Source organism: Ylistrum balloti, unplaced genomic scaffold (genome assembly GCF_031769215.1).
Source record: "Ylistrum balloti isolate Yb309-2 unplaced genomic scaffold, AGI_CSIRO_Ybal_v1 Utg371978, whole genome shotgun sequence".
NCBI classification, from domain to species: Eukaryota; Metazoa; Mollusca; class Bivalvia; order Pectinida; family Pectinidae; genus Ylistrum; species Ylistrum balloti.
This window is the reverse complement of record NW_026782965.1, coordinates 180,226-206,817: the sequence shown is the minus strand read 5'-3', so window position 1 is coordinate 206,817 and position 26,592 is coordinate 180,226. Positions and strand designations below refer to the sequence as shown.

General features: G+C 36.9%; 1 protein-coding gene across 1 annotated transcript; it reads right to left on the bottom strand.

Annotated features, from left to right (window-relative positions):
* Positions 1-36: 36 nt before the first annotated feature.
* On the bottom strand, positions 37-23,289 carry LOC132564019 (DC-STAMP domain-containing protein 2-like). Its single transcript, XM_060228771.1, has 16 exons — positions 23,174-23,289; positions 22,520-22,686; positions 20,841-21,023; positions 18,556-18,726; positions 18,228-18,329; positions 17,935-18,055; positions 16,569-16,645; positions 14,724-14,789; positions 13,681-13,894; positions 10,050-10,207; positions 8,364-8,528; positions 5,374-5,538; positions 3,244-3,484; positions 1,154-1,281; positions 843-942; positions 37-190 (listed from the first exon to the last, which is right to left on the bottom strand). The coding sequence occupies exons 1-16, from the start codon at positions 23,287-23,289 to the stop codon at positions 37-39; spliced, it is 2,328 nt and encodes a 775-aa protein (XP_060084754.1).
* Between the last annotated feature and the right edge of the window lie 3,303 nt (positions 23,290-26,592).

Sequence of the window (26,592 nt, the reverse complement as noted above, 5' to 3'; positions counted from 1 at the left end):
TTTTGACAGATTTTGATACTAAATATTCGTGTTCATTTAATCCTTGTACTCCTGTGTTATCTGGAGTTGATGACGGAATGTTCCTAATATGTTTGACGGTGTCCGTTCTTCTTGAAGACGCTGGATTTCTTGACGTCGTCTCTGTGAAATTTGTGCCATCCTTGCAACTTCTTCATCATCACTGGAATCTCTGTATAAATAAACAACAACATCATTCTGAACCTTTGGGGATTGTGTATCATGAAAGGTATCTGTTTTAAGGTAATTTGATTAAAACACACAGGCTTCTGCCCAATTTATCATTAACAATTTTATCAGATTTCACGGAAAGGTTTGTCACAAATTTAACAAAAGGACGACTCAGAATGGACTAAGGTTGGTTAATGAACATAATTATAATGGTAAACAAGTGGGCTACCCTTATTCTGTGGTCTCTCAAGCCATTGTGCATAACAAATTAGTTTTTTGTCCTGACGATCAGTCCCCGCCATTGAAACATTTTTAAAAAAAACATTTCCATCCTCAGCTAATATTTTCAGAATCGTTGAAATCTTCTGGCCTGAATTTTCCCTTTAGCCTCGTTTCGGAATGAACCATGCTACCAAATTTAACATATCCATTTACCTCCCCGAAAAATGCAATTCCTGCCGAGACCTATCGGGTGACGTCATTTTGTTATAAGGTTACCATAGTGATATTATATGTAGTCCTATGATGGTGGGCGTGTTACATGACAGAGTGGACCAGGTATGTGATAATTTGACCACAGTAAGGTACGTCAAGCGGACAATGAACACTCCACCATGGCAATGCTCGTTCGGATGGAATGATTTTGGAAATACCTTTCTTCACTGAAGTCTGAGAGGTCTCCATAATCAACAGGGTTCATACACACAGTACACATGTTGTTGAGGTCGGAGAAACAGAGAGTGCAGTATAAACCTTGTTAAAAGTAAAAGAAGATGTGAATCAGGCAAGTAACTTCTCAAGCGAACAGTGATAACTAAGAGGAACAAAAGCAATATGTGCTCGGATGTGCCCTCTGAACACAAACACAAACAATGATATACATAGGGATGCTTCAGACTAGTTTTATATAATACTATATGGTTATTGTTGAGCACGATTACATCTGACCAACAAGTTGTCTTACCGTCACACCCGGCATTCACACAGTGGATAAAGTTGTCATAATCTCTTTTCCTTCCTTCCTTGCCACAACACAAACACGACTTCATGTCCCATCCTAGATGTCGGAATAACTTCCCAGCCAACGGATATCTGATTAAACAACAATTAACAACAGTTTAGAAAGGAAGACAATTTTAAAGATATGATGAAGAACATAATATAAAAAAAAGTTTAAACTAACCCACCAGTAGAACACTGAACATTACTTACTTTAACCCGACAAATTTGACGACACATTGTTTACGAGTAAGGTGTGAAATTACATGACGTCTGAATTACATACATTTGGTCTGTAATTAATAACAGGTCTGTTATACTAGGTTTTCTTAAGTTTACAGAGATGGCTGGACATCTTTATAAATGTCACAAATTGCTGAAATTTCCGATCATTTATTAATGAAGTAAACCTTTCTACTTTGGTCTTCATGTTCACTACGTTAGAGATACCGATTACTCAGAATATTCCTGAATGAAACGTCTAACAATAAACCTTAAAGGATCCTCACAAAGGGACTTTACAAACAGTATTTAAAAACTAATATTTTGCTGTCGATAACAAATATTATTTAAACTCGGAATAAAATCAATTCATCGCATTGAATAGTGACGTCACGTATATTTCGATAGCGGATAGGTTAGCGATATGGAAGACAATCAGTTTGAGTATTGACACACGTCAGGGCGGGGTCTGCATGGTGTCAGACTTCAAACCTGCATATTACACTGATAATACATTTCTTTCTTAGCTCAGTAATTTACCTGTGAAATATACACATTTTAGGTTTGATTTTTAGCATTGACTGACCTTCATTATTAAGTTTCACTATGCTTCATTATGATATCACAAAATATTCACTGGAAAAATAATCGAAATTTGACTTAACTTTTTCCCTAAAATATCTAAATTATTTCCATTTTGAACGTTAACCTGATGGTTTTGATTTGTGGTAGGTTGACTTTTCATTTGATTTCAGTCGATTTTACTTCATTATGTGAGATCAAAGTATCTTGACCTTTGACCTCATGACACTGACCTGTGAGTAGAGGTATTGCTACGTATTCCTATTTGTGTATTTGTAGTGACCTTGACATTTGGCGTCTAAACATGAAAGGCGATTGAGAGCTTACACATTCTGTGTAAGAGTTAAGGATTAAGTTTGCGTTAACATCGAAACCGATTTTTCTATTTAAAGTATCAGTGACCTTAACCTTTGACATCAGGACTTACAAATTACTCTTGGGTATGTACGAAAAAGCATTTTGTAAAGCTTCATTTGTTGAGCAGAACTTGAGACATTGTGCCGAAACAAAACGCGACCTGATTACTATTCCTCAGTACAACAAAGTTTCGATATATTTATTCAGCAGTAAATGTAACACATAAAAACCAAGATAATATCTTCACATAAGGTGACCATGTAAGTTATATTGACTTAGACTAAGATGTACAAAATCTGCAATTTACCTTGGTATCTAGCAGATTTAAACGAACAAATTTTTCATTTTTTTTGCCAACATCTTGAAGTGATGTATATCTGACTGTCATATTCTCTTCTATTTCTAGAAGTACATACTGATTAACTGAAATAGTCTCACGCGATTTACAAATAAAAAGCTTATGAAAAAAGGAACAGGTAGGAAATACATATCAAACAGATGTTTTAAAACGGAATTAATTTGCTATCAGCAGACCTGGAGAGCGTGTGATCGTGAAGGTTGTTGATATCAAATAGAGGTAATGGAATTGATTATACTGTCAAACAATACCATTACTATAGACATATACTACAAATTTCCGCGGTTAACCTGGTGTCAAAATTTCAAAAATTCTTAGTCAGAAGAATTGGAATTCGCTCAGCACGTACAAATTGGTTACGAAATAACAATAAAACTTTATGTTCTATAATCTACTGATTTCTGTTAGTGCATGTTTTCATCAACCTCATCAAAAGATTATAAATGTATAACACATTTCCATGTACAAAAAATGAAGCCAAAAATAGGAACATGTCTCTTTAAGTATCTATATAAGTGCCTAGTATATATACTTACTTTGCAGCCAATTTTCCACGGATACTGATCTTCTCTGTCTCGGAGTTTTTAAGGTATTTCCGTTTTAGCTGTCGTCTTGTTATCTTGATGAAGCCGCCCCGTGATTTGAGAATGTGATTGTACAACCATACCGCGCGCTGTTGTTCACGCTGTGGATAGTAACAGGCGGCTATCACGTGCCGCAAACGTAAACCATATGCTTCAAAAAGGGTTAAGAATAGATAAAGTCCAAACATACTCCCTGAAAAAAAACATTGAGACAAATTTTCAAACTGCTTTCAACAGAATCAGTAAATAATAACATTCTCAATACATTACAAATAAGAAAATCTCAAATAATCATCTTATTAAAAGATGGCTAAATGCCGAGTTCAAGTCAGCTGACCTTTAAAAGTTACACATTTTACTGATAAAGCTGTTAAAAGTTTTACTGATAAAGCTGTTAAAAGTTTTAATGATAAAGCTGTTAAAAGTTTTAATGATAAAGCTGTTAAAAATTTCAATGATAAAGCTGTTAAAAGTTTCAATGATAAAGCTGTTAAACGTTTTTAATTAATACCAGATGTGTTTCAGTCATAAGTTAACTCCATTCAAACTTAAGTGAGGCTTTTACAATTTTATTGTAATGGTCACTCCCCAGTTAACATTGGTACTACAGTCTACAAATCCAGTGATCTGAAACCTCCTAGCTGAAGTTACTTGAACAAAACGGTAAATCTAATGCACAAGTAGATAAAACAAAAGTGTTTAATCTCCCTCAAGAATCAATTCCTTCGAATCTATATCTGGTTCGGGTCTACAAACCTTCCTATATGAATCATTGAATTGTTTAAAGCCAACGACGCTCTCATTTTCTGATAATTGTCTTACTTAACTCTTAAGATACACTGACAAAGACTGACTAAAGTCTTCAAAGAAAGTGACCAAGCGCAACAAAGAAAAAAATATCGCCATGTTGACAGAATCTTAATCCAATCTCAAATTCAATTCAATAGAAACAGGGGAAACTGTGAACAAAAGGAAGATCTAGACGGATACTGAAAACAAGGAGAATAAGACCAGGGTTCCGGAAGAGTAAGCGTCTTCTGCTTCATCGACGACACCAGTCACGTAAATCTTGCTCAGTCAAAGTAAGCAATATCACGTTCCCAAATTAGAACAAGGTATACAACAACGACACCAAAGGCAAACTAACGAGTACTAACGAGTACGCTGTAAAAAGTAGAATTTTTCTCGATGACGTCACTGCAACGACCGTTAATCTTCCACATAATTCTCATCAACCTACATCTCTCAACACCCTGTGTTGTTGGTATGTCTGTCAGTTGTCTGCTCGTGATATTTGAAAAAAAATTTAAACACTATAGGATGGGGATCCAGGAATTTTGCAATCCAAAAATGGAAAATGAACAATTGAAATTTACTTATCATACAGTTTGGTGGAAACCTGTCTATGTTGGTTTCATTGTTGGAAAATATTTCTCTATGGGGCCCGCCACTCTTTTAAAATCCAATCATATTTACCGAAGAAGAAAGCTTCAATGGGTTTAATCCATTTTCACTCTCTAAATATATCTCTTTGATCCTGAACATGTGATACTCAACATTTATACAGAATTAAATATCCTCCCCCAAGGATGCTTCTGACCAAATTTGGCCGCGTTATGCCCTGCGGGCCAGGTGAGCTGAAACCACCTTGAAACTACGAAATAACTACAAACTGAGACATGTCCAATATATCTGGTTACTACAAAAGGAAACCATAATAATCTGACAGTGATTGAAGATGCGAATCACACAAAGTCTATGGAAGTACCCGAAATGTCAAAATCCCGGAAACAAAAACTCTTTAACAAAAATGTTGATGATCACCGTTGCTGCAAACACATGCTATGATGAGTCTTTTATCAAGTAAAAAACTACAGTACCATGATAAATAGATGGTCCTTCTAAAACGATAGACAAATTGTTGATCCTCGACTTGGGACCAATAAGATCAATCTGTGTTCCAGAGATAAACGTAAAGAACCATTCTGCAGAGATGTATCAACTTGCTATTGTTTAAACTATAGTATGATATCCTAATTGTTACAGTTATAGTAAACATAGTACTAGAGGTTATAAGCTTACATATTTGTTTATAGATGGCAAAGTTAGGTTGACTAGGGTTAGGTAAACAAGGAGTTGTATCCACATCGATCCCTGCTACAAAGGGGTCAAAAAAGCCGACGAGAGCACGGTACATATCCGCCATAGGCCCTTCCCCCTGGACGTGGATTTTCAGATGGGGAGGAACTGTAAACAAAGTTAGCAGTATCAACAAATACACTCAACTTCATTTTACTTGTTGTTTTAGAATTGTAAACGAGCATTTGGCGAGCTAAAACAAGAAGCATTCACAAGCTGTACCTGTGGTGTATGTTTATTTACCTGTGATGTATGTTTATTTACCTGTGATGTATGTCTATTTACCTGTGATGTATGTCTATTTACCTGTAATGTATCTTTATTTACCTGTGATGTATGTTTATTTACCTGTTATGTATCTTTATTTACCTATGATGTATGTATATCTACCAGTGATGTCTGTTTATTTACCTGTGATGTGTGTTTACCTGTGATGTATGTCTATTTACCCGTGATGTATGTCTATTTACCTGTGATGTATGTCTATTTACCTGTGATGTATGTCTATTTACCTGTGATGTATGTCTATTTATCTGTGATGTATGTTAATTTACCTGTGATGTATGTTTATTTACCTGTGATATGTATTTATTTACCTGTAATGTATGTTTATTTACCTTTAATGTATGTCTATTTACCTGTGAAGTATGTTTATTTACCTGTGCTGTATGTTTATTTACCTGTAATGTATGTTTATTTAACTGTGATGTATGTTTATTTACTGTTATGTTTGTCTATTTACCTGTGATGTATGTTTATTTACCTGTAATGTATGTTTATTTACCTGTGATGTGTGTTTACCTGTGATGTATGTTTATTTACCTGTAATGTATGTTTATTTACCTGTGAAGTATGTTTATTTACCTGTGATGTATGTTTATTTACCTGTGATGTATGTTAATTTACCTGTGATGTATGTCTATTTACCTGTGATGTATGTAAATTTACCTGTGATATGTATTTATTTACCTGTGAAGTATGTTTATTTATCTGTGATGTATGTTAATTTACCTGTGATGTATGTCTATTTACCTGTGATGTATGTAAATTTACCTGTGATATGTATTTATTTACCTGTAATGTATGTTTATTTACCTGTGAAGTATGTTTATTTACCTGTGATGTATGTTTATTTACCAGTGATGTATGTTAATTTACCTATGATGTATGTCTATTTACCTGTGATGTATGTAAATTTACCTGTGATATGTATTTATTTACCTGTGAAGTATGTTTATTTATCTGTGATGTATGTTTATTTACCTGTGATGTATGTTTATTTACCTGTGATGTGTATTTATTTACCTGTGAAGTATGTTTATTTACCTGTGAAGTATGTTTATTTACCTGTGATGTAAGTTTATTTACCTGTGATGTATGTTAATTTACCTGTGATGTATGTCTATTTACCTGTAATGTATCTCTATTTACCTGTGATGTATGTAAATTTACCTGTGATATGTATTTATTTACCTGTAATGTATGTTTATTTACCTGTGAAGTATGTTTATTTACCTGTAATTTATGTTTATTTACCTGTGATGTATGTTTATTTACCTGTGGTGTATGTTTCTTTACCTGTGATGTTTGTCTATTTACCTGTGATGTATGTTTATTTACCTGTGATGTATATCTATTTACCTGTGATCTATGTAAATTTACCTGTGCTGTATGTTTATTTACCTGTAATGTATGTTTATTTAACTGTGATGTATGTTTATTTACCTGTGGTGTATGTTTTTTTTACCTGTAATGTATGTTTATTTACCTGTGGTGTATGTTTATTTAGCTGTAATGTATGTTTATTTACCTGTGATGTACGTTTTTTTTCCTGTGAAGTATGTTTATTTACCTGTGATGTATGTTTATTTACCTGTGGTGTATGTTTATTTACCGGTGAAGTATGTTTATTTACCTGTGATGGATGTTTATTTACCTGTGAAGTATGTTTATTTACCTGTGATGTATGTCTATTTACATGTGATGTATGTTTATTTACCTGTGAAGTATGTTTATTTACCTATGCTGTATGTCTATTTACCTGTGATGTATGTTTATTTACCTGTGATGTATGTTTATTTACCTGTTATGTGTGTTTACCTGTGATGTATGTTTATTTACCTGTGCTGTATATTTATTTACCTGTAATGTATGTTTATTTACCTGTGATGTATGTTTATTTACCTGTGATGTGTGTTTACCTGTGATGTATGTTTATTTACCTGTGATGTGTGTAATGGGTGTTTAAATGTGATGTATGTCTATTTACCTGTGATGTATGTCTATTTACCTGTGATGTGTGTTTACCTGTGATTTATGTCTATTTACCTGTTATGTATGTCTATTTACCTGTTATGTTTGTCTATTTACCTGTGATGTATGTCTATTTACCTGTTATGTATGTTTATTTACCTGTGATGTGTGTTTAACTGTGATGTATGTTTATTTACCTGTGATGTATGTCTATTTACCTGTGATGTATGTTTATTTACCCGTTATGTGTGTTTAACTGTGATGTATGTCTATTTACCTGTGATGTATGTTTATTTACCTGTTATGTGTGTTTAACTGTGATGTATGTTTATTTACCTGTGATGTATGTCTATTTACCTGTGATGTATGTTTATTTACCCGTTATGTGTGTTTAACTGTGATGTATGTCTATTTACCTGTGATGTATGTCTATTTACCTGTGATGTATGTCTATTTACCTGTAATGGGTGTTTAAATGTGATGTATGTCTATTTACCTGTGATGTATGTCTATTTACCTGTGATGTGTGTTTACCTGTGATTTATGTCTATTTACCTGTTATGTATGTCTATTTACCTGTTATGTTTGTCTATTTACCTGTGATGTATGTCTATTTACCTGTTATGTATGTTTATTTACCTGTGATGTTTGTTAATTTACCGTTTTGCTCGGTTATTTACCTGCTGAATGTGTTTTTATCTTCAGTTGTGTACGAAGTAGATCGAGTAGCCAGTAGAGACTGTAGTCACAGACGATATAGAAACTGGAGTACGCAAAGTTGATGATGAGCATCAGAATTCCTTTAGCTAGTTTCGATTTCTCTCGCTTGGCTAGAGATAAAGAGCCTAAGTAAACAAAAACACCAATATACAAACAATATTCTACTTTTTAAGAATTACACACACATAGTACTAGCAAATTTTCTACATCATACAGTTGTTTATGCATTCAAAGACTCGTCAGTGATGTTACATCATACAGTTGTTTCGTCATTCAAAGACTCGTCAGTGATGTTACATCATACAGTTGTTTAGGCATTCAAAGACTCGTCAGTGATGTTACATCATACAGTTGTTTCGTCATTCTAGGACTCGTCAGTGATGTTACATCATACAGTTGTTTCGTCATTCTAGGACTCGTCAGTGATGTTACATCATACAGTTGTTTCGTCATTCTAGGACTCGTCAGTGATGTTACATCATACAGTTGTTTATGCATTCAAAGACTCGTCAGTGATGTTACATCATACAGTTGTTTATGCATTCAAAGACTCGTCAGTGATGCTACATCATACAGTTGTTTAGGCATTCAAAGACTCGTCAGTGATGTTACATCATACAGTTGTTTATGCATTCAAAGACTCGTCAGTGATGTTACATCATACAGTTGTTTCGTCATTCTAGGACTCGTCAGTGATGTTACATCATACAGTTGTTTATGCATTCAAAGACTCGTCAGTGATGTTACATCATACAGTTGTTTATGCATTCAAAGACTCGTCAGTGATGCTACATCATACAGTTGTTTAGGCATTCAAAGACTCGTCAGTGATGTTACATCATACAGTTGTTTATGCATTCAAAGACTCGTCAGTGATGTTACATCATACAGTTGTTTCGTCATTCAAGGACTCGTCAGTGATGTTACATCATACAGTTGTTTAGTCCTTCTAGGACTCGTCAGTGATGTTACATCATACAGTTGTTTAGGCATTCAAAGACTCGTCAGTGGTGTTACATCATGCAGCTGTTTCGTCCTTCTAGGACTCGTCAGTGATGTTACATCATACAGTTGTTTAGTCCTTCTAGGACTCGTCAGTGATGTTACATCATACAGTTGTTTAGGCATTCAAAGACTCGTCAGTGATGTTACATCATACAGTTGTTTAGGCATTCTAGGACTCGTCAGTGATGTTACATCACACAGTTGTTTAGACATTCTAGGACTCGTCAGTGATGTTACATGATACAGTTGTAATTTCCCAGGCTCATCGACCTCTTTACACGTTTCAGTAATTTGACTTGACAGTTTCAGAAGCTAATTTACTAGTGCATACCCATAACAGAAAGTACAAACCTTCCTTCCATTAGCTATTGAACACTTCGAAAAAGATTTGGTTGAACTACAGGTAAGAGCTGTAGATTATGTGAAGCATACACGTACTGTGGTATCATTTTTTATTTCTTTTTATTCATACTTAGTGTGATAAATGTCTGCCTATCTCACTGTCCGTCTGTCTGATGTACTTTGATAGAAAAGTTTAGTTCGATATGATACTGAATTGAATAGAAATACTGACAGGAAAGAAGAGTCAAAGTTGATCAATACATTGATTTGATACATTATTTAGGATACTGCTGACTCACTTGTCTTTATATATTTGTTGGATTCTGACGGCGTCAATGGCTGAATACTTTCACTACCATGCGAACATCTGCGCTCGTCTATACCCTCCACCTTCAGTGTAATGTACACATTGTCGTACTTATCTACCGTCAAATACTTCCTCCGGTATAAAATTGCTCTGAAAATACACAGATTGATATGATATATGATTTGGATGTAACGTTTGTTAGAATATCAAAAACCTTTTAACAGTTTAAGGAGTTATGGAGTAACATGTCTGAGTCCTAGGAGTTATGGAGTCACATGTCTGAGTTCTAGGAGTTATAGAGTCAAATGTCTGAGTTCTAGGAGTTATGGAGTCACATCTCTGAGTTCTAGGAGTTATGGAGTCATATGTCTGAGTTCTTGGAGTTATGGAGTAACATGTCTGGGTCCTAGGAGTTATGGAGTCACATGTCTGAGTTCTAGGAGTTATGGAGTCACATATCTGAGTTCTATGAGTTATGGAGTCATATGTCTCAGTTCTTGGAGTTATGGAGTCACATGTCTGAGTTTAAGGAGTTATGGAGTCACATGTCTGAGTCCTAGGAGTTATGGAGTCACATGTGTGAGTTCTAGGAGCTGTGGAGTCACATGTCTGAGTTCTAGGAGTTATGGAGTCACATGTATGAGTTCTAGGAGGAGTAAAGTCAAATGTTCAAGTTCCAGGACCAACAATAATGGAGCAACATGTCTGATTTCTACAAGTAGTGGAGTTAAATTTGGGAGTTATCATTACCAATATACAGACCACTGACGGTTGAACTGAAACAGTCACCGTTAGTCATGACTCCACTGAATAAGGAAAGTCTGTACATTAAAAATATCTCGTTACCACCATCACTATTACGACTTGAGGATATATTCCCATGAGAGGGACTTCTACTTTGTCCTGATCATTTGAAAAGCCAGATTTTAGGATGTAATTTTAAAGCAAAATAAGACTCCAATATCGTTAGTGGCCACCGCGAAGTAAACAGCATAGCAGCGTCGTCGCATGGAACTCGTAAACCGGCGGATAATTCGAGGAGAGATGTTGTTCCATTCAGCGATCAAGGCTTTGGCCAGCTCCTGCAAGTTTGACGGCTGATTTTGACGTTCTCTCACGCGTCGCCCAAGAACGTCCCAGACATGCTCAATCGGTGACAAATCAAGTGATTTAGATGGCCAATCTAACACCTGTACGTTATTCTGCTGCAAGAAAGTTCTGCTGACGCGACTGGTGTGCGCTGGTGCGTTATCCTGTTGAAAAATGGCACCAACGCCATGGCGTCTTAAGAATGGCAGAACCACACTGGTCTTAAAATTTCATTCCGATATCGAATGCCGGTTAAATTGCCATTTAAAACAACAACAACAAGCCTGGTACGAGTCCCCCCACAAATACCACCCCAAACCATTACACTTCCGCCGCCAAAGCGGTCCCGTTCTGCGACGCAGCAGTTCGCACAACGCTCCCCTCGTCGCCTCCACACTCTGCGCCTTCCGTCACCGTGTTGCAGACAAAACCTAGACTCATCTGAAAACAGAACATTGTTCCATTGTCGTAAGGCCCAACGACGGTGGACTCGGGACCAGTTACGCCGATTATTACGGTGACGTCGCAACAAATTGGGTCCAGTGTAGGGACGCCGCGCTTTCAATTGGTAGGCCCTCAACCTGTTGCGGACTGTTTGGGGAGACACACGACGCCCAAACAATGTCCTTGTAGTCTCTACTGCGGTTACGAATCGATTGCGCAAGTGTATCAATCGTATACGACAGTCATCCTTGGCGGTCGTTTTACGGGGTCGGCCAATTCGGGGACGATCGGATGTTGACCCAGTTTGTTTTAAACGACTTGCCAACTGGTAAATTGTCTTAACACTGCAACCAAAATGCCGTGCAACTCGACGGCAAGACTCCCCAGCCTGGATCATGCCTACAGCCCTTTCTCTCTGTACTTTTGACTGCTGGGTCATAATGATAAAGTTGATAGATAGCAAGATTCGGTGATTTCTAAGTCCTAAGGATCTAAGGAACAGTTGTCAGTTTGAATGTTTATGAAATTCAAGCGAAGATACAAGTTAGTCGCAGAAAACCTCGTGCAGCTCTTTCGCTAATACAGACTTTCACGCTTGAATGATTTTGGTTACCCCTTTGGATATTGTAATGTAAAACATTGCCATTTTCTAATATTGCACAAACGTCATTTTGTTTTCACTCATTTACAGGTATTCGCCAAGGAAACATGTTTACCTTTCTTTTTTTGTTGAGTATATATCTAGCAGTTTAATATGTGATTACATGATGTGGAATCAACATAGACACCACATTGTTTCTTCTTGTTTATCAACGCGAAAATAAATCCTACATTTCACTTTCAGTTAGCCCAAAAGCGAACTTCCTTGTAGCGTCACATAAAGCGCCCCCTCTCAGCTTATAGAAAACAAAGTCCAAGATATTACGTTGAAATTCATTTCATATTACGAGGGCTGATAGATAAGTTATGAGCCGTGTTTTGAAGAAGTTAAGCAGGGATGTCCTTTTTCAGCTCTGCTATTCCCTGACTATTTAAGGCTATGAACCCAAAGACTGGTGTCATTTGGTCAGTTTATGTCGAAAAGGTAACTCTCTAAAGTAAACAAGGCAAGTGACGTTTGCAAAATGGACTATATCGCTGAAAAAGCAGTAATTTAATATTTGCATAATAAAGGTCTAGCACCTAAGTATATCCATACTGATATGGTAATAACACTAGGGAATGATGCCCCTTCATATACTACAGTGAAAAGGTGATTGGCAGAATTTAAGCGTGGTCGGCAGAGCCTTTGGGATGACGACCTTCACAGCCCCAGAAATGTTTAAAAGAGTCAATGATATTGTAATGGCTGACAGGCGAGTTACAGAGAGATATATAGCCAGCACAGTTGGGACTTCATAAGAAAGAACACATTCCATTCTTATGGAAGATCTTGCAATGAAAAAGCTCTCAGCTAATCTGAACCTTTTAGAGGCAGATCCTGCTAACTTTCTGCAGGAGTTTGTGACTATGGATGAAGCATGGGTCCATCATTTCACCCAAGAGACCAAGTAACAGTCTAAACAATTGAAGCACTTTAATTCACCCCCGCCGAAAGGGCAAAGACTGTTCCAGCAACTGGAAGGGCTATGATCTCGGTTTTCTAGGATGCTGATGGCATTCTGATGATAGATTATATAGAAAAGGGATAAACAACCAATGGCACATGCAATTTATCACTTCTGAGACAGTTAAGAAACAATACTAAACTCAAGAGCTGTGGAAAATTCAGTAAAGGTGTGTCGTTCCACCAGGACCATGCCCCTGTTCACAAGTCTGTCATTGCTATGGCTATCATTAACGATTGTGACTTTGAATTGATTGAGAATACAGGCTTGTAACCAAAGTCCGCTACACAGGGCCCTTCCAGTGTAATGCATTCCTGATTAGCAAAACAACAGATTTAGGTGTACAGCTGACTTTGGTAGCAAGTGAAGTTTTACCCACACTTTACCAATGTAAGAAGTAACTGACCTGTAAGTCGTATACTTAGAAGTTTTGATCAAGTGACTGTTCAGTTATGCAAACTGAAAAAACAATTTTATACTCACTTTAGAAGTACGAAGATGAAAGAAAACGACATGGCGCACTGAACTCCACTCATGAGGGCATCGACCTGGCCAATACGTCCTTTAACGTCTGCCAGTATGTCGTCTCGGACTTCTGACAGATTCTTGGACTGTGTCATGTTAAACTTGTACGAGTAATGAATGGAGACGTTGAAGTAAAACATTTCATACACGTTGTCTATCGCCTCCCCCACAGCTGAAATCAACAGGATTATAGAAAATCAGCTTGTGTTTTCAGTGTTGGATTTATATTTATGAAATGTTCAAAATGTAACAAATGAAATAAAATTGCATTTAAAAAGTTATATAATTAATTTTTCGCTGATTGCACGCAAAATGTAGCTTTCTGATTCATCAATGTTTTCTTTTCGTTTCTCGATAACAAAATCTAACTTCGCCAATTTGAAAATGATTTGAGGAGTCAATGGAAACACGCCATCTTGTTGCGGGTGTTAGAACGTCTTTTTTTAATGGAATATCTGTTTATATTCACTATTAACATGTGTGGATCGATGTTAATTAATGATGTAAACAAAGAACGGGCTACGGCATAATAAGAAATACATATCTTACATCGTATACAAACAATAAACAATGAATAAATACACTCCCTGATAGCTGAATAAACTTGAAGATGGAACCGTTTCATTAGATATATATCATATGACAGTCTGAGTAACCAGTAAGAGAACAGTGGGGAAAATGATAATAAAGATAGAAAACGAACTGAAAAATGAAATATTTAGGAGGAAATTTCTGCCGCCTTAAATACTAGCAATACTACTTCAGTAACAGACAACAGTAATGACTGGCGCACGTTATGTATATCGTGTTGTAAAAACACCACAGTCCTGTACACAAGGGCATGATTGGTCTTCTCCGATCATTACAGACACATGAATAGACTAATTCCGTCCATTCTGTATTAATTCATTGTTGACAAGCACCCTCTATAGAAAATAACGGTGTAATTGAAATGAAGAGACCGTAGACATTTTGTACAGAAGGACTGTTCTTTTACTTACGGTCAACTAATTTGTCGATGATCAGATTTTTGATGACGCTTGTAATAGCACACAGCAACTCAGAAACTTCAACACAAATAAAAGAATATATATTCTTTTAATTAAAGCGGAGAACATTTTTACAATAAAATTCATCATCCTACTAACAGTGTATATACACTGTACATACCCAGGAGGAGAGGACGATATCTCACTGAAATATCACATACTTACAGTGTATATACACTGTACATACCCAGGAGGAGAGGACGATATCTCACTGAAATATCACATACTTACAGTGTATATACACTGTACATACCCAGGAGGAGAGGACGATATCTCACTGAAATATCACATACTTACAGTGTATATACACTGTACATACCCAGGAGGACAGGACGATATATCTCACTGAAATATCACATACTTACAGTGTATATACACTGTACATACCCAGGAGGAGAGGACGATATCTCACTGAAATATCACATACTTACAGTGTATATACACTGTACATACCCAGGAGGAGAGGACGGTATCTCACTCTCACTGAAATATCACATACTTACAGTGTATATACACTGTACATACCCAGGAGGACAGGACGATATATCACTGAAATATCACATACTGACAGTGTATATACACTGTACATACCCAGGAGGAGAGGACGATATCTCACTGAAATATCACATACTTACAGTGTATATACACTGTACATACCCAGGAGGAGAGGACGATATATCACTGAAATATCACATACTGACAGTGTATATACACTGTACATACCCAGGAGGAGAGGACGATATCTCACTGAAATATCACATACTGACAGTGTATATACACTGTACATACCCAGGAGGCGGGACGATATCTCACTGAAATATCACATACTGACAGTGTATATACACTGTACATACCCAGGAGGAGAGGACGGTATCTCACTGAAATATCACATACTGACAGTGTATATACACTGTACATACCCAGGAGGAGAGGACAGTATCTCGCTGAAATATCACATACTGACAGTGTATATACACTGTACATACCCAGGAGGAGAGGACGGTATCTCACTGAAATATCACATACTGACAGTGTATATCTACAGTACATACCCAGGAGGAGAGGACGGTATCTCGCTGAAATATCACATACTGACAATGTATATGCACTGTACATACCCAGGAGGAGAGGACGATATCTCACTGAAATATCACATACTGACAGTGTATATGCACTGTACATACCCAGGAGGAGGGGACGATATCTCACTGAAATATCACATACTGACAGTGTATATACACTGTACATACCCAGGAGAAGAGGTCGGTATCTCACTGAAATATCACATACTGACAGTGTATATACACTGTACATACCCAGGAGGAGAGGACGGTATCTCACTGAAATATCACATACTGACAGTGTATATACACTGTACATACCCAGGAGGAGAGGACGATATCTCACTGAAATATCACATACTGACAGTGTATATGCACTGTACATACCCAGGAGGCGGGACGATATCTCACTGAAATATCACATACTGACAGTGTATATACACTGTATATACCAAGGAGGAGAGGACGATATCTCACTGAAATATCACATACTGACAGTGTATATACACTGTACATACCCAGGAGGAGAGGACGGTATCTCACTGAAATATCACATACTGACAGTGTATATACACTGTACATACCCAGGAGGAGGAGGAGACGATATCTCACTGAAATATCACATACTGACAGTGTATATACACTGTATATACCCAGGAGAAGACGATATTTCGCTTAAATCTTTCACATAAAACAGTATAACTATTTACCACTTCTGAACATTGTAAAAACGTACTTCGGACGATGTGACAAACTTGTTTAAAAGCAGTCACAATCCCACATATCCATCCGAAAAACCAACCGAGCATCTCCCTGCAAATGCAATAAAACAGTAAGGACATTGTTAAAAAACAGTAAAGCTGGTCATTGTAGGAAACTGATCATACCGAGCCACTGACCCCGGTATGATCAGCTACTGACCCCGGTATGATCAGCTACTGACCCAGGTATGATCAGCTACTGACCCCGGTATGAACAGCTACTGACCTCGGTATGAACAGCTACTGACCCCGGTATGAACAGCTACTGACTCCGGTATGAACAGCTACTGACCCCGGTATGAACAGCTACTGACCCCGGTATTATCATCTACTGACCCCGGTATGAACAGCTACTGACCCCGGTATGAACAGCTACTGACCCCGGTATGATCAGCCACTGACCCCGGTATGAACAGCTACTGACCCCGGTATGAACAGCTACTGACTCATCATACCGGGGTCAGTAGCTGATCATACCGGGGTCAGTAGCTGATCATACCGGGGTCAGTAGCTGATCATACCGGGGTCAGTAACTCATCATACCGGGGTCAGTAGCTGATCATACCGGGGTCAGTAACTTATCATACCGGGGTCAGTAGCTGTTCATACCGGGGTCAGTGGCTGTTCATACCGGGATCAGTGGCTGATCATACTGGAGTCAGTGGCTGTTCATACCGGGGTCAGTAGCTGATCATTACTGTCGGGTATTCATCGCTGCAACCAACTTTGACGATTTTTGCTTGACAAAATTTTCATTGCGCTTGCGATTACGTTTACCAAGTAAAATGCATGTGGGGGATAAAGTTAACGGAATACGTTATTGCTCGTACAGATTAGAGAGCAATAGATTCGTATAGAGAAATAATTCTAGAAATCTACAATGATTTAATGAGGAGGGAGTGTAGTGGGGAAGTGATTCTCTAAAGACGGAGGGTAGTGGAAATGGGATTCTCTGAGGACAGGGGGTTGGGTGTGGGGGCAGGGCGTTAGTAGAAATGGGATTTTTACAGCAACTAATGATTGCTAGTCAAAAATGGAACAAAACAAAGATAAGTTCCGAACAGGTCGAAAGTCTCCTATCATTAGGAAACTCAGAGTAAGGAAATCACACCGATATTGCAAGTGATATTCGCTGTTAATATCAAATTATCTTTTTTTTTTCAAATGACGCATGTTATACAAAGTTATTGGTAAAGTTCAATCAATTTAATAGGCTATAGATGTATATGACAAGTGTTCTATATAAACGAGATTCATCACTAGAAACAGTGGTTTCTCGTCTTTATATTAGATACCTAATGGATGTAAGTGTTTATCTCTCTGATAGATTACCATTATTACCTGCAGTTATGTTCGGCGGTATTAAAGGCTCCTGTACATTTTCGGTATGGTGCTCCCATCTTCTTGTTACATATGGAAACGATACTCTTCAACCAAGATAACACTCGTCCAATGGAGGCGGCTGTACAAACATAGTTTTATAGTTTTAAACGTCATCATTGATGGAGATTTCAAAGCTCGGCCGGAACACTATTGATAAATTTATTTATTTGTTTATTTACTCTTTTCTTTTCTTGTTGTTTACTTCCAAACAACTGAATGATAAGGTTTTTTTCCAAGCGGTTTGCATTTACCTATTTCTGTCACCGACTTCTTTAGTACCAAAAAGGACTTCCGTAACATTCCAGAGAAATTCTTCAGTGATTTGATCACAATTCGGACGTTCTCAATGACACCTGCATACAAAGAAAAACAAAAACACAAAAACAAAAAAGGTGATAAAAACAAATAAAAACCTACATTGAAGATGATCTTTTATTAAATACTGTTGGACGCACACGTATTCCCGAAATGAATAGTGTTATATAAAATGAAAAGACAATTGCTCATCGAATATTCAAATTGAAGATAATTTGTCAATTATGCATTATGTTTCAGCTATTCTACTGAGCAAGTTTGTACCTGCAATTGGTGCAACAGCGGCGTCCACTAATTCCTTTGTCTGGTTGTGTGCCATCTGCTGACCGCATGTGGAACTGTCGGACATAACCAAGATGTTATGGTTGAAGTTTTTCACCGGATGTGACATCACCAGTATCATAACGTACATTAACAGGAAGTACCGACCTGTACCTAATGGAGACAAAACATATGAAAATTGTAATCAAATTAAGATTAGTAATATTCAAATCACACCTCTTTTGTCATAACTCATACTGCTTACAAATATCAAAACGATAAATAATTAGATTGTATGATCTTACATGTATGCCCCTCAAAACAATGTACAACTATATATATATTTATAACGTAGATTGTCAAAGGGCTGTGTGGTACGGCCTTAAAATGCACAAACAATAAATTTCAGGATAAATATCAAACTTGAGGCTTATTTCACTGTGTGGGTAGTCTGGACTATGAAAGTGTAGTTATTTTTTACGTTCACGTCGTTAATGCTCGTTTTCATCAATTGCGAAACACTTATATTGCAGTATGTTTCGATTTTTGGCGGTTTTTGTCAAAATAAAACTATAAAAAAAAATAAATGAGTATCTCTTAGATATTTACCGATATAAAACAAGTCATAATCATTGTTAATATATTCAAATATCTAAGAGGTACTCGGCTTCGGTCATATTAAAAAATGTTTAAAACTTGGAATATGCCTTCCAGGCGATTCGCGTTCAGTTGATACAACTCGCAATTCCGTAAATATGGTGCTTCTCGAGTAGGACCGCCGGACGAGTTGACGGTACTTCAGTAAGCAATGAACTAGACATCCTGTATATATTAAATACACCTGTACTAACATTGTTTTATAGAATTGTAATGAAATACAACGTGTTCACAGGCTTGTGGTCAGCGGTTGAATACTTCGTTCTGTCACCAAGGTGTTCCGGTGAGCAGACAGTTATATTCTAACCAGCTGTCAGAAAGCTGACTGTTCAACTATGCATCGGATGTATTGCAATATTTCACAAACATTAATTAAGCAGGCTAATGATATCCAAGAGAAATTTACCATGTGTTGAAAGCCAAAGTTAAAACAATCTCATTACACTGCTCGTGTAGTCGTTTTGAGTTCAGATCGAGTTACTGTCCTCCATTAGTGAGAATTTCCCTTTAGTCGAACCTGAGAACGTCCGGCTAGAGACGGAAGGATCACTAGTTCGAACCCCACTTGGTCAGGTTTTCTTCATTGTTCAATTTAGTTACAGATTTGGTGCCGTTGACCAATCCAGTGGTTGCAGCTATACTAGACTGAGGTATGTCCTTATTTCACTTGAAACTATTGTTCCATACTTATTATCGACAAATCTCACGTCTGAAATCATTAGATCTATATGATATTTCAAGTCAGTTTGTCATTAAATCCACAAATGTTTTTTTTCTGATGAGAATCTTGTCGCGTGCTTTTAAGTGTTTTAACTGTAAAATTCACATACAGACTAATCTTTTTTAAATCTACTATGAAACTATCAAATTTATCCTGTTCCACTTTTCTGTGTTTGAATGGTTGCTGTGGCACAATAGTTGTTGCTATGGGACTTTAAAACATTGTCTGCCGTTGTTAGTTGAGTTAAAATTTCGAAAAATGAAACATCGGTTAATTAGTTATAAAAAATGTGACTTCGTCAGAGGGGAACGTAACGATCTGTGGTGGTTGTACATCTTTACCTCGATTGAAATATACATAATCACCTTATTCAGTTTATCCGTAATCCACAACTTAAATTTATTTTGCAACAGGACAACATAAGTCCTCATATGGCATGCAACAAAACGATTGTTAAGCATTAGCGTTTTTGTTCTTCTGGATCTTAAGATGCCTAATAACAATACGTCATAATGGTCATGGCCACGAATGAAAGCGATCATGTTTAACACTCGGGTTTGTAGTCGTTCCTAAATTCAATTCCAGATGGTGAGAGAAAAATCATTCATATTTATCCAATGGAAAAACACTTATCAATCCACAAAGCCCGTTAGAACAAATGAATATTGTTAAAATACATACCTATATTCTATAGTTACAAATGGGAAAAGGAAATGGGTACAAAAAATCAGAGATAATACACAAATGTGTATAATTACGATTTAAGTATTCCATCGAATCTTCGTTCATGAAACAGCTGATTTGATCAGTACAAAATTTGAAAAATTCAGTCTACAGTAGACTTATATCTTAGAGAAACAACATTAAAGAATCGTGAACAGCAGTACTTAGATTGTCTGAATATACTTACTCGAGAACAGCTGTGGTACGGTCAGAAAGGCAATGCATCGCATCCCAGAACAGAACGCCATGCCATTGGTAACAAAGACACCAACTACGGAGGCCGAAATTCCGGCGGTCAAAGGTTGAAACTTAAACTGGAAAGCTATGACGAGGTAAATGATAAGAGTAGCTAACATCCCCAGGATCAGACCTGAAAATGTGAGACAGAAAGCGAGTTGTGCATTATGTATTGCTAATTTGAAATGTAGAAAACTGTATCCCTTCCATACAGGCGACAGTGGAGACAGGTCCGAGGGTCACATTTCTGTGACAAAAGGGCTTTACTTCGATGGAAAACAATCCAGCAATGGATGGTTCCTTATACAATATCTCATCATCTCAGATCTACGACCCAGATGTTCCTTATACAATATCTCATCATCTCGGGTCTACGACCCGGATGTTCCTTATACACTATCTCATCATCTCAGATCTACGACCCGGGTGTTCCTTATACACTATCTCATCAACTCAGGTCTACGACCCGGATGTTCCTTATACACTATCTCATCATCTCAGGTCTACGACCCGGATGTTCCTTATACACTTTCTCATCATCTCAGATCTACGACCCGGATGTTCCTTATACACTATCTCATCAACTCAGGTCTACGACCCGGATGTTCCTTATACACTATCTCATCATCTCAGGTCTACGACCCGGATGTTCCTTATACACTTTCTCATCATCTCAGATCTACGACCCGGATGTTCCTTATACACTATCTCATCATCTCTGATCTACGACCCGGATGTTCCTTATACACTATCTCATCATTTCAGATCTACGACCCGGATGTTCCTTATACACTATCTCATCATCTCAGATCAACGACCCGGATGTTCCTTATACGATTTCTCATCAACTCAGATCTACGACCCAGATGTTCCTTATACACTATCTCATCATCTCAGATCAACGACCCGGATGTTCCTTATACGATATCTCATCAACTCAGATCTACGACCCGGATGTTCCTTATACACTATCTCATCAACTCAGGTCTACGACCCGGATGTTCCTTATACACTATCTCATCAACTCAGATCTACGACCCGGATGTTCCTTATACACTATATCATCATCTCAGATCTACGACCCGGATGTTCCTTATACACTATCTCATCAACTCAGATCTACGACCCGGATATTCCTTATACACTATCTCATCATCTCAGATCAACGACCCGGATGTTCCTTATACGATATCTCATCAACTCAGATCTACGACCCTGATGTTCCTTATACACTATCTCATCAACTCAGGTCGACGACCCGGATGTTCCTTATACACTATCTCATCAACTCAGATCTACGACCCTGATGTTCCTTATACACTATCTCATCAACTCAGGTCGACGACCCGGATGTTCCTTATACACTATCTCATCAACTCAGATCTACGACCCGGATGTTCCTTATACACTATCTCATCATTTCAGATCTACGACCCGGATGTTCCTTATACACTATCTCATCAACTCAGATCTACGACCCGGATGTTCCATTTACAGTAGTATTTAAATCACTTAGATATCAATTAATGGAATACATATCAGATTAATTGATGAGATTACATTTTTCGATCAAAATGTAAATGCCCAATCAAAATTGTACCAACATATATATATATTACAACTGCTTACCCAAAACATTCCTCATCAATCCATTTTCATAGGTTCCATTTGTGAAAATACGTCCACAACAGTTGTTTGGTAATTGTCTTGGTCTGTCTAAAATACAACAGGGACAGAATACCCGGCAGCATGCGTTTCGTAGAGATGACATACAGCTGATGTAACACTGTCTGTACCTGTGTGGAACATTACATTGTGTAAGGAACTATGTCTGTAATGATGGCGGTAGTGTCCTGTGTGGGGCTCTGTGTCAATAACAAGAGACGTTACATTGTGTGAGGAATTGTGTCTATAAGGATGGCGGTAGTGCCCTGTGTGGGGCGCTATGTCGGTAGTAATAAAGGTATTAACAGTGTTGGTAATAATATAGATATCATTCTAACAATGTCGACAATAATAGAGGCAAGGCTTTGGAATCGAGTCAGTTTTAAAATAAGCATTATTTTAGATGAGAATCTGTGTCGGTGACAACAGGGGTGTTATATTGGGTGGGGACATATCGGAAATATTATATTTGTAGTAAAATAATGGACCAGTCTATCTCAATCAAGAAGATGAGGTTAGGAAATTGCCTGTTACATGTAGCATGGTTGTGTCAGAGTCAACTCAATGAACTTGTGGCCTAGAAGTAGTCAGCTAATGTAACTTGAATGAATGACATACCATGGTTGGATTGGAGGAAGTCCTTGGTGGAGCCGGACTGCATTCTCTTTTGCTTTTGACAACCGATTCAGTGCGATCTTGATCTTGAGTGCCTTAATGATTATTTTGGGATTCATGCTGTTACTTCCAGAAAGATCACATGTAAAATATGGCGCCGACTGTAAAATAATATGACGTCAGTGACGTTATTCTTCTGTGACGTCATAATTTGATTCTAATGACATCACTCTGAAGATATGTGTGTCTCTCCGGTGGTTCTGTCAAATGATAATTAACGGCCGGGATAACATTGATACATGGAATGACCCACGAAATGATTTGGTCCATGAAAATAAATATCGTTACCACACAGAACTTTGTTTAAAGCGCTAGGCTTACGTATACATACTTATTTAACACCTTAAGTCAGTCAAAAATAGTTTGATGGAAACATACTACATTGTAAAGTATTAGACATGGGGTTAGGATCAACGTATTGCAACTTATCACCGCCCTCTCCCCCTTCTTTCCATAGATAATGTATTTCAAAAACAACATGACAATCAAAACAGTTTCAGTTCAACCGAAAAGAAAGGGTTTTTTTTTTTTTTTTTTGTTTTGTTTTGTTTGTTTGTTTGTTTGTTTTTTTTTTGTTATTTTGTTTGTGTAGTTGTTCTTTTTTCCTCGAAATTTATCGCTGGATGTCCATTAAAGTCCATAAAAATATTTAAAGTTATTCATGTTCATGTCTACGGTTTAATGTGAATTTTCCCGAATATGTACCGATGTTAACTTGTGACATTCAAAGTATGAACAATTTTTATGAGAACTTTTCTCTCATTTGTTAAATAAAAAAATGAGAAATTAGTAAAATGTACAAAGAAGAATATAACATACATATCTTTTAATCTCATTGATCTTATCATATGGAATGGATTCTTTGATACTTGTATCATCTATAAACAGAAAAACATGCCCGATACTCCGAAGTTCCGTTACTCCGAAATCCCCGCAAAACTGGGTAAGGATTTTGCCTAAACAACAATAAAACACCAATTTTGTTAGGGATATTCCTCAAAGGCAGGCAGACATATGCGTTTGATGGTTTACATCATTTGACAGGTATTTGACTGGACGGTGGACAGTAGACGTCCTAATTATTCATATTTCTGATGATCACTAGAACGGGATATTGACGTTTAAGTGTCGAGTGTAAATTCAGACAAAATATTGAATATGATTTCTTCAAATCAGTGTTCGTTAATACAGTTCAATTTGAATTGCTCTTGAACAAATATTTAAATTATGATCCGCTGTGCCTGTGGTATCATAAAAATATACGTACATTATCTACCGCTATCTATTTATATCATCCAACCTTAACACGTGTATTGCCATATATGGTACATTCTGGCGCAAAGGGAAAATATAGTTAAATTTAGCAATGTACAGCGTTTGTACAGAGGTGGGGTCCGCATTCAACTATCAAATAATTTCATTCTTTAAATCAGAAATAGTATTTTAAAATGTAAAGCAGGTAAATTTGGCGTCTTGACGAAATTGTCATATATAAGCCAATATAGGGCTGTATGTATCATTGAGCATCCAACTTTCCCAGTTTCCCATCCCGCCAAATCTATATCATGGGAAATAAATATCATTTCTGTGGACCTAGATTTTTTCTCGTCTCTCGTTACACTTGAGAAACACTCCAAGGTGTCGCCCTGTAGTTTACATGTGTAGGTCCAACAGCTTCAAACAGGATGAATTTCAGCGAAAACGATTGTTAAATCTGGCAAGAATTTACTACCGCCAGTTCAAGTAATTTTACTAACTACGTCATTTATGTATTTTACAACAATTGTGAAACAAACTTTCGACTTATATTAATCACTCTTGGTGGCCCGAATGGAAGTGCACGGGAGGGTCTTCTTGTGGGAGGAAACACGGGGAAAACACATGTGGTCGGGCAGGCGACCCCATACCTTTATCACGTCTGTTCCGGGAATCGACGTCAAGGTGGAAGCCGAGTGCATTACCACTACGCCACCCGATCCCCTGTTTTACGGAAGTTTTACATCCATTAGTGTATATACATACACATACTTGCATGTTCAATAGAAATTAAATCTGACAGACGATCCTAAATATTTAATGTAAATGTCTTTTTTTTTTAAATCCTATTTCTCTGTGATTATGAAATGAGTATTTCAATTATAATTCTTTTGTATGTTAACGACCGTAGCGACTTGATGAGGTGATCTGACCACGCGGAGACATTTTCCAACGTTTACGCACTGACGACTACGCAAATTTTTAAATCAAACTCTCTGGAGTTATCTTCCTTTAACAAACGCTAAGCAAATGCTTCCCTTACATTGAGTACAAGTGAACTACTGATGGTGAGTTCAGCTTGATTATAATCAATATAACAGGATTATAATTTACTCACTGATTATAAAAGGATATTATCATCATTTCCTTCATGTATAACACAGTGTGCTTCTGGGTAGTTTGTATGCAAATATACTAGAACCCTCAGATTTGTTAAAAGTCGGTATTTTTTTGACTGATTTATATGAAACATAAAATCGGCGTATTAGAAGAGGTATCACGATTATTGTAAACACCTTTTCACTTGATTATTTGATATTTTGCCAACATAAGTTTAGGCTAAAATGCAGCTAACAGGTAATAAGTATGTTTTTTCTCCTCAAATCTTCAGTATACAATAAAACATTGTATATACATATAGATCCTTATTTCGGTAGCAATAACTAAAGAAGGATTTATATCAAAATTCGAAATTTATGTTAATGGAAGTAGCCACTATACAACAACTGACTTAATTACATAATCTGAACACACGGGGAAATTGTACTTTTTACTTGCCGAAATACACTCTATTACATTTCTAATTGAAGATGTCTGGAGTTATCTCCCTTTGCAAACTTTAAGTAATGTTTATTCTATATTGAATAAGTTAAAATTACTGATAATGAGTTGAGTTTGCTCAAAATCAATTATATTAAATTTAAACATTAATAATTTAAAATAGATATTGTCATAATTTCTTTAAAGATGCTTTCCATTGGTTCAATAAATGGTGTATTTATTCAAATATACTGGTACCCTCAGTTATGGAAAGCAAATATTCTATGGGTCTGATTTTGAGATAGTCGCGGCAGGAAAGGTTTAGTTAACACCAGACTATTGTTATAAACAATCGATACAAAAAGTTAAATTTCAATCGTTTATTTCTTATTGTGAAAATGTTTAGGAAACAGTATCACTAAAGTAATACAGCCACTATCATTGGAGTAGGCTGGTGTAACCTTGAGGATGGTCCCGCTAAAAATGGACCCATAGTAAACACTGAAAATTATTTTTACCGCCCGCTGAAAATGGACACTGTTAAAATCTTGTTCAACAGGAAATTA

Bases quoted from the DNA above. Each gene is read 5' to 3' on its own strand.
- LOC132564019 (XM_060228771.1), bottom strand. From the start codon at position 23,289: ATGAATCCCAAAATAATCATTAAGGCACTCAAGATCAAGATCGCACTG. The intron at 22,687-23,173 runs GTATGTCATTCA...TGTTCCACACAG, and splicing joins CTTCCTCCAATCCAACCATG to GTACAGACAGTGTTACATCA. The intron at 18,330-18,555 runs GTACAAACTTGC...CTTTGTATGCAG, and splicing joins CGCTGTTGCACCAATTGCAG to GTGTCATTGAGAACGTCCGA.